Source organism: Macaca nemestrina, chromosome 20, assembly GCF_043159975.1.
Source record: "Macaca nemestrina isolate mMacNem1 chromosome 20, mMacNem.hap1, whole genome shotgun sequence".
NCBI classification, from domain to species: Eukaryota; Metazoa; Chordata; class Mammalia; order Primates; family Cercopithecidae; genus Macaca; species Macaca nemestrina.
This window is the reverse complement of record NC_092144.1, coordinates 3,786,155-3,795,450: the sequence shown is the minus strand read 5'-3', so window position 1 is coordinate 3,795,450 and position 9,296 is coordinate 3,786,155. Positions and strand designations below refer to the sequence as shown.

At 53.0% G+C, this 9,296-nt stretch overlaps 1 protein-coding gene across 14 annotated transcripts in view; it reads right to left on the bottom strand.

Annotated features, from left to right (window-relative positions):
• Window positions 1-140: 140 nt before the first annotated feature.
• Window positions 141-9,296, bottom strand: part of LOC105487173 (ankyrin repeat domain-containing protein 24) — a 32,361-nt gene continuing 23,205 nt past the window's right edge. For all 14 annotated transcript variants that reach the window (XM_071086952.1, XM_071086955.1, XM_071086961.1 and 11 more), the window contains 4 exons: window positions 6,624-6,791; window positions 2,220-2,345; window positions 755-820; window positions 141-519 (listed from right to left, as the gene is read on the bottom strand). In XM_071086952.1, the coding sequence (XP_070943053.1) occupies window positions 442-519; window positions 755-820; window positions 2,220-2,345; window positions 6,624-6,791 (438 nt within the window). In that variant the 3' untranslated portion in view covers window positions 141-441. The remainder of the gene's footprint in view (window positions 520-754; window positions 821-2,219; window positions 2,346-6,623; window positions 6,792-9,296) is intronic.

Here is a 9,296-nt window from a genome sequence, read left to right as displayed (position 1 = left end):
AAGAAAAAAGTTGGAGTTTATCCTGATGGTTGATTTGTTGTGCTGTGGGGCAGGTGGGGAGGGGTGTGAGTGCTTCCTTTTCTGGGCCACCCCCTTCCCTCCCCACAGGGGAAGCCCAGCAACCAGACGGCACGCGTTGGTCCTGTGCACAGAATGCCTTTATTCCTGGGCTGGCGTCTGGATGTGGAGGACACAGGGACTCACAGATTCTCCGGTGGTGGGGGAGGGGCAGTGATGCCCCGGGTCCAGACTGACCAGTGCCTGCGTGCAGAGACCAGGTGGGGCGATGGAGCCAGTTGGGGACGGTCGGGCAGGGACCCAGGCTGGTCTCCAAGTGCATGGGTCCGGATGGGGCCAAGTGAAGCCGGTCTGCAAGGGGCCTGCAGGGGCGTGAGGCCCCTGCATGGGTGTGGTCAGTGTAGCCACTGGGCCTGGCCTTTCTCAGCGGCCCTGAGCCTGGAGTCTCTGCATCTGCAGAATCTGGCTGAGAATCTGTTGCACGTCTTCATCCATCTGGCCCTAGGGTGGGGGGAGTAGAGGGGGACCCTGAGTGCACCCCCGACGGCTGCCCCAGGCCCCTCCACCACTCCCAAAGACCAAGCCAGCCAGGGGGGAAATGCACACAGGTGGGCTCCCACCTGCCACGAACCTCTCCCCAGGAGCAGCCTCCCACTGTACAGAAGGGGAAACTGAGACCGAGAGGACCATCGTGGCCCGCCCGAAGCCACCGGGCGCCCGGGAGCTGGCCGCTCACCTGAATGGCGTAGAGGAGGTGGCTCCTGTACAAAGCCACCACGCTGGAGTGGTCCCTGGCAGCTTCCTGTAGGTATGAGGGACGGCTGCTCAGAAGAACAGGACCACCTCCCCCCACAGCAAAACACACCAAAAAGTGCCCTTTGCTCCCCAAGCCTGTATTTTGATGGACGACTGCTAAAATAGGAAATGATGGCCGGACACAGTGGCACACATTTGTAATCCCAGCACTTTGGGAGGCTGAGGCTGGCGGCTCACCTGAGGTCAGGAGTTCGAGACCAGCCTGGACCAACATGGTGAAATCCTGTCTCTACTAAAAATACAAAAATTGGCCGGGCGCGGTGGCTCATGCCTGTAATCCCAGCACTTTGGGAGGCCGAGACGGACGGATCACGAGGTCAACAGATCGAGACCATCCTGGGTAACACGGTGAAACCCTGTCTTTACTAAAAGTACAAAAAATTAGGTGGGTATGGTGGTGGGTGCCTGTAGTCCCAGCTACCCAGGAGGCTGAGGCAGGAGAATCGCTTGAACCCGGGAGGCGGAGGTTGCAGTGAGCTGAGATTGTGCCACTGCACTCCAGCCTGAGCAACGGAGCGAGACTCCATCTCAAAAAAAAAAAAAAAAAAAAATTTCCCAGGCAAGGCGGCTCACACCTATAGTCCCAGCTAGTCAGGAGGCTGAGGCAGGAGAATCACTTGAACTTGGGAGCTGGGAGGCAGAGGTTGCAGTGAGCCAAGATCACCCGCTCCAGCCGGGGTGACAGAGTGAGACTGTCTCAAAAAATCTATCTGTCTGTCTGTCTGTCTATCTATCTATATCTATATATATATTTTTGTCTTTTTACATAGATATAGATATAGATATAGATATAGATATATGGAAATATGGCCAGGCACTTTGGGAGGCTGAGGTGGAGAACTGCTTGAGGTCAGGAGTTTGAGGCTGCCCAGTGAGCTATGATTGCACTACTGCACTCCAGCCTGATAGCACAAGATCCTGTGTCCAAAAAAAAAAAGGGGGAGTGGGTACCAGGAGCAGTGGCTCACGTCTGCAATCCCAGCATTTTGGGAGGTCCATGTGAGCCCAGGAGTTTGAGACCAGCCTGGCCAACATGGGGAAACTCCGTCTCTAATAAAATACAAAAATTAGCTGGGTGTGTGGTGGTGCGTGTCTGTAATTCCAGCTACACAGGACGCTAAGGCACGAGAATTGCTTAAACCCGGAAGGCTGAGGCTGCAGGGAGCCGAGACTGTGCCACTGCACTCCACCTGGGTGATGGAGTGAGACCCTGTCTCAAAAGAAATAAAGGAAATATTTCCTGGCCGCACCGTGCAGGTGATGTGGACGCCACCGACCCACCCCAGTCCCTCTCCTGGGATCCCCACCCATGCTGTGCTGATTGGTAAATATTTGGACTCCTCCATCCTGATGGTCCCGCGGCCCCCGCCCAGCCCGGCCCTTACCTGCAGCTGCTGCTGTAAATCCTTCACCTGGTCACGGAGGGCCTCCACCTCGGGGGTGGCCAGGGCGGCCGGCTGCTCCTTCAAGGCCTCCTTAAGACTGAAGACTTCTTTGGAGAGTTCTGTGATCTGGGGGTGCGAGTGCTGTCAGCCATCACCCTGGGCCCAGGGCTGGGGGCTGAGGACCTCTCTGCAGCCGCAGGAAAAGGCCAGGGATAAAGGCCTTCGAGGGAAGGTCCTGTCCCAGGCAAACTCTGGCCTGAGTGCCACGTCTGGCCCACAGCCTGTTTTAATTTCATTTATTTATTTATTTATTTCTATTTTAGATGCTTATGGCTACCAGCACAGCCTGTTTTTATACAACCCACAAGCTAAAATTGGTTTTCACGTTTTTTGTTTTTGTCTTTTTTTTTTTTTTTGAGATAGAGTCTCGCTCTGTCACCCAGGCTGCAGTGCAGTGCACTGGTGTGATCTCCGCTCACTGCAACCTCCGCCTCCCAGGTTCAAGCAATTCTTCTGCCTCAGCCTCCTGAGTAGCTGGGACTACAGGTGCCCATTACCACGTCTGGCTAATGATTATATTTTTAGTAGAGACGGGTTTTCGCCATGTTGGCCAGGCTGGTCTCGAACTCCTGACCTCAGGTGATCCACTTGCCTCGGCCTCCCAAAGTGCTCGGATTACAGGCGTGAGCCACTGTGCCCGGCCAAGTTCTTAACTTAGTAGTAGCTGTGATCCTCCACAGAAAGTATGTTTAAACTGTGCCTGGTCAACAGTAGGCACTCAATAAATGCAGGGCCTTATTATTACTATACATCAGGGGTTTTCAACTTGAGGCAATTCTGCCCCCCAAGGGGACACTGGGTGTTGTGTGAGGACAACACGACCTGGAGGAGCTCTTGGCATGGAGTGGGTGGAGGTCAGGGATGCTGCTCAGTCCCCTCCAATGCCCAGGACAGCCCCAGCCCAGGAAACGATCCTGCCTCGACGTCCACAGTGCGCAGGGGAAGAAACCAGGCTATAGATAAACCATCATCCTAACTGCAATTTTGCCCTCTGTTTAGAGGCGGAAACTGAAGCTCAGAGAGGTGAAGTGTCTGGTCTAAGGTCACACAGTGAGTCGAGGCTGGGTCATTCTTTATGCTGAAGCGCCTGGGACTCTGGGTGTCTCATCTCCTGTCCAGTGACATGTTGCGTGATTTTGAGCCACTAACTTCATCTCTTAAAGATTCAGTTTGGGCCGGGCGCGGTGGCTCAAGCCTGTAATCCCAGCACTTTGGGAGGCCGAGACGGGCGGATCACAAGGTCAGGAGATCGAGACCAGCCTGGCTAATACGGTGAAACCCCGTCTCTACTAAAAAATACAAAAAAAACTAGCCGGGTGAGGTGGCGGGCGCCTGTAGTCCCAGCTACTCGGGAGGCTGAGGCAGGAGAATGGCGTAGACCCGGGAGGCGGAGCTTGCAGTGAGCTGAGATGCGGCCACTGCACTCCAGCCTGGGCGACAGAGCGAGACTCCGTCTCAAAAAAAAAAAAAAAAAAAAAAGATTCAGTTTGCTCATCTGGGAAATGGGGACAAAAATACTTTCTGAAACCAGGTGCAGTGGCTCACGTCTGTCATCCTACCACTTCGTGAGGCTGAGGCAGACAGATCACATGAGCTGAAGAGTTTGAGACCAACCTGGGCAATATGGCGTTTGAAACCCTGTCTCTTACCAAAAAAAACAAAAACAAAAACAAAACAGGCTAGGCATGGTGGCTCACGCCTGTAATCCCAGCACTTTGGGAGGCTGAATCACCTGAGGTCGGGAGTTCAAGACCAGCCTGGCCAACATGGTGAAACCCTGTCTCTACTAAAAATACAAAAATTAGCTGGGTGTGGTGGTGCATGCCTGTAATCCCAGCTACTCAGGAGGCTGAGGCAGGAGAATCTCTTGAACCCGGGAGGCGAGGTTGCAGTGAGCCGAGATCGCACCACTGTACTTCAGCTTGAGCGACAGAGTGAAACTTTCTCTCAAAAAAAGAAACAAGGCTGGGCGCGGTGGCTCAAGCCTATAATCCCAGCACTTTGGGAGGCCGAGACGGGCGGATCACGAGGTCAGGAGATCGAGACCATCCTGGCTAACACGGTGAAACCCCGTCTCTACTAAAAAATACAAAAAAAACTAGCCGGGTGAGGTGGCGGGCGCCTGTAGTTCTGGCTACTCGGGAGGCTGAGGCAGGAGAATGGTGTAAACCCAGGAGGCGGAGCTTGCAGTGAGCTGAGATCTGGCCACTGCACCCCAGTCTGGGCAACAGAGCCAGACTCCGTCTCAAAAAAAAAAAAAAAAAAGAAGAAACAAAAAAATTAGCCAGGTGTGGTGGCACACACCTGTAGTCCCGGCTACTCAGGAGGCTGAGGCAGGAGGATCGCTTGAACCCAGGAGGTCAAGGGTCCAATGAGCTGAGATTGTGCCACTGCATTCCAGCCTGGGTGACAAAGTGAGACCCTGTCCCCAAAAAAAAAAAAAAAAAAAAAAAAAAAAAGGCTTTCTGGCTTTTAGAGTTGCAGGAAGATTAAAAATGGTAACGTGTAAGGCCGGGCGCAGTGGCTCACACCTGTAATCCAGCGCTCTGGGAGGCCAAGGCGGGTGGATCACAAGGTCAGGAGATCGAGACCATCCTGGCTAACATGGTGAAACCCCATCTCTACTAAAAACACATAAAAAATTAGCTGGGCGTGGTGGCGGGCACCTGTAGTCCCAGCTATTGGGGAGGCTGAGGCAAGACAATAGCGTGAACCTGGGAGGTGGAGCTTGCAGTGAGCCGAGATCGCACCACTGCACTCCAGCCTGGGCGACAGAGCGAGACTCTCTCTCAAAAAACAAACAAACAAACAAAAAAAACAAAGGTAATGTGTGAAAAATTCCCAATCTAACAACTGGAGGCTGCTGTTATCATCATTGTTTAGGAACAAACGTGGGAATGTGGGAGCGTGGGTACAAACCCAGCTGAAAGACTGCATGGCTGTGTGACCCTGGGTAAGTGACTTCACCCCTCTGTGCTTATGTTTCCTCAAATGGGGATAATAAAAGCACCTATCCTGTGAGAACTGGATATGATTAAATGCATCAAGTCCATAAGGTCTGGCATGCAGAAAGCACTCAATAAATGTAACTGGGCCGGGCGCGGTGGCTCACACCTGTAATTCCAGCACTTTGGGAGGCTGAGGTGGGTGGATCACGAGGTCAGGAGATCAAGACCATCCTGGCTAACATGGTGAAACCCCGTCTGTACTAAAACTACAAAAAATTACCCAGGCGTGGTGGTGGGCGCCTGTAATCCCAGTTACTCGGGAGGCTGAGGCTGGAGAATGGTGTGAACCTAGGAGGTGGAGCTTGCAGTGAGCCGAAATCACACCACTGCACTCCAGCCTGGCCAACAGAGCGAGACTCCGTCTCAAAAGTAAATAAATATATAAAAAATAAATGTAACTGTGGGGACAGATGCGGTGGCTCACGCCTGTAACCCCAGCCCTTTGTGGGGCTGAGGCAGGCAGATCACTTGAGCTAAGAAGTTCGAGGCCGGCCGGGCGCGGTGGCTCAAGCCTGTAATCCCAGCACTTTGGGAGGCCAAGACAGGCGGATCACGAGGTCAGGAGATGGAGACCATCCTGGCTAGCACGGTGAAACCCCGTCTCTACTAAAAAATACAAAAAACTAGCCAGGCGAGGTGGCGGGCGCCTGTAGTCCCAACTACTCGGGAGGCTGAGGCAGGAGAATGGCGTAAACCCGGGAGGCGGAGCTTGCAGTGAGCTGAGATCCGGCCACTGCACTCCAGCCTGGGTGACAGAGCAAGACTCTGTCTCAAAAAAAAAAATAAATAAATAAAATAAAATAAAATAAGGCTGGGTGCAGTGGCTCATGCCTGTAATCCTAGCACTTTGGGAGGCCGAGGTGGGCAGATCATGAGGTCAGGAGAACAAGACCATCCTGGCTAACACAGTGAAACCCCATCTCTACCAAAACTACAAAAAATTAGCCAGGTGTGGTGGCAGGCGCCTGTAGTCCCAGCTACTCGGGAGGCTGAGGCAGGAGAATGGCGTGAACCCGGGAGGCGGAGCTTGCAGTGAACCGAGATGGCGCCACTGCACTCCAACCTGGGTGACAGAGCGAGATTCCATCTCAAAAAATATATAAGTAAAATAAAATAAAAGTAACTGTGGTTATAATTAGTAGCTGGAACAGCAGCCTCTGTGTGTCTGACTTATCAGAGGCTGTAACCAGGCCCCCTTCTGTTTCTGAGCCTCAGTTTCCCTTCTGGAAAATGGGTTGATTTTCCAAGGCCCTTGCAGCGGGGACCTTCATAGACTGTCCTCAACCTTTGCTGAGTGAATGCCTCCCTGACCGGGTGTGGGAGAGGGGGCACCCACCTTCTTGTCCTTCTCCTTGGCCTTGTCCAGAGCCTCCTGGGCCCGGCTCTGGGCCTGGCGAGCCCTTTCCGCCTCGGTCCGTAGCCCCCGTAGCTGCTGCTCTGCTGTGGCCAGCTGCGCCTCGGCGGCATGTCGCTCACTCTTCATGAACAGGGCCTCACGCTGCACCTGCGGCCCAAGCCCACGCGTGACTCTCAGGACACTAAAGACTCCAATGATGCTAGACCCCAGAATTCATATGACCCTTCTACTTTGTTTTTGTATTTTGGGATTTTTTTTTTTTTTTTTTTTTGAGACGGAGTCTTGCTCTGTCGCCCAGACTGGAGCGCAGTGACCAGATCTCGGCTCACTGCAAGCTCCGCCTCCCGGGTTCCCGCCATTCTCCTGCCTCAGCCTCCCGAGTAGCTGGGACTACAGGCGCCCGCCGCCTCGCCCGGCTAGTTTTTTGTATTTTTTAGTAGAGACGGGGTTTCACCGTGTTAGCCAGGATGGTCTCGATCTCCTGACCTCGTGATCCACCCGTCTCAGCCTCCCAAAGTGCTGGGATTACAGGCTTGAGCCACCGCGCCCGGCCTGGATTTTTTTAAACACAGAGTCTTGCTCTGTTGCTCCAGAGCTGCAGTCCTGGCTGGAGTACAGTGGTGCGATCATAGCTCACTGTAGCCTCAATCTTTCAGGCTCAAGGGATCCTTCCACCTCGGCCTTCTAAGTAGCTGGGACCACAGGTGCATGCCACCACGCCCGGCTACTGTTTTCGTTGTTTTTTTCTTTTTCTTTTTCTTTTTTTTTTTTTTTGAGACGGAGTCTCGCTCTGTCGCCCAGGCTGGAGTGCAGTGGCGTTATCTCAGCTCACTGCAAGCTCTGCCTCCTGGGTTCATCCCATTCTCCTGCCTCAGCCTTCTGAGTAGCTGGGACTACAGGCGCCTGCCACCAGGCTGGTTAATTTTTTGTATTTTTAGTAGAGACGGGGGTTTCACTGTGTTAGCCAGGATGGTCTCGATCTCCTGACCTCTTGATTCGCCCACCTCGGCCTCCCAAAGTGCTGGGATTACAGGCTTGAGCCACCGTGCCCGACCCTGGCTACTGTTTTCTTGTTGTTTTTTTTTTTTTTGATACAGAGTCTTGCTCTGCTGCCCAGGCTGGAGTGCAGTGGTGCAATCTTGGCTCACTGCAAACTCCGCCTCCCGGGTTCAAGCGATTCTCATGCCTCAGCCTCCTGAGTAGGTGGGAGTACAGGCACGTGCCACAATGCCAACCTAATTTTTGTATTTTTAGTAAAGATGGGGTTTCACCACGTTGGCCAGGCTGTTCTCAAACTCCTGACCTCAGGTGATCTGCCTGCCTCAGCTTCCCAAAGTGCTGGGATTAAAGGCAAGAGCCACCACACCCAACCTGTTTTCTTGTATTTTTTGTCGAGATGGGGTTTTGCCATGTTGCCCAGGCTGGTTTCGAGCTCCTGGGCTCATGTGATCTGCCCGCCTTGGCTTCTCAAATTGCTGGAGTTACAGGTGTGAGCCACTGCAACTGGCCAGATTTCATTATTTTTAATCCAGTGGACTCATGCTGAAGTTTCTGTTTTTGCTTTTTGAGATGGAGTCTCCCTCTGTCACCCAGGCTGCAGTGCAGTAGCATCATCTTGGCTCACTGCAACCTCCACCTCCCGAATTCAAGCAAATTTCCTACCTTAGCCTCTTGAGTAGCTGGGATTACAGGCACCCATCACCACATCCAGCTAACTTTTTGTACTTTTAGTAGAGATGGGGTTTTGCTATGTTGGCCAGGCTGGTGTTGAACTGCTGACCTCAGGTGATCCACCCACCTTGGCCTCCCAAAGTGCTGGGATTACAAGCGTGAGCCACCGCGCCCAGCCATGAATTCAGGAATTTGAGACCACCCTGGGCAACATAGCAAAACCCCGTCTTCACAAAAAATTAAAAAGTTAGATGAGCATGGTGGTGCACACCTGTGGTACCAGCTACTTGGGAGGCTGAGGTGGGAGGATTGCTTGATCCCAGGAGGTGGAGGTTGCAGTGAGCTATGATTGTGCCACTGCACTCCAGCCTTGGTGACAGAGCCAGACCCTGTCTGAAAAACAAAAAGAAAGGAGAGGAAGGGAAGGGGAAGAGGGGGAAGAGAAGGAGAAAGAGAAAGAGAAAGAGAAAGAGGAAGAGGAAGAGGAAGAGGAAGGGAGGAAGGGAGGAAGGAAGGGAGGAAGGAAAGAAGGAAGGAAGGAAGGAAGGAAGGAAGCCAGTGGGCGCGGTGGCTCACGCCTGTAATCCCAGCACTTTGGGAGGCCGAGGGGGGTGGATCACAAGGTCAGGATATCGAGACCATCCTGGCTAACACGGTGAAACCCCATCTCTACTAAACAAAATACAAAAAGTTAGCTGGGCGTGGTGGCAGGCACCTGTAGTCCCAGCTACTCTGGAGGCTGAGGCAGGAGAACGCTGTGAACCCAGGTGGAGCTTGCAGTGAGCCGAGATCGCGCCACTACATTCCAGCCTGCGCGACAGAGCGAGACTCCCTCTCAAAAAATAAAAAATAAAAAAAATTAAATTAAAAAATAAAATAAGTCTGTTCAAGTAAAATCGATGGGGTCAAAACACCTCAGGGCTGGGGGGCTAAAAAAAGGCCGCCACGTGGCCGCTGGGGTGCTGGGTGGGGGCCAGCCCT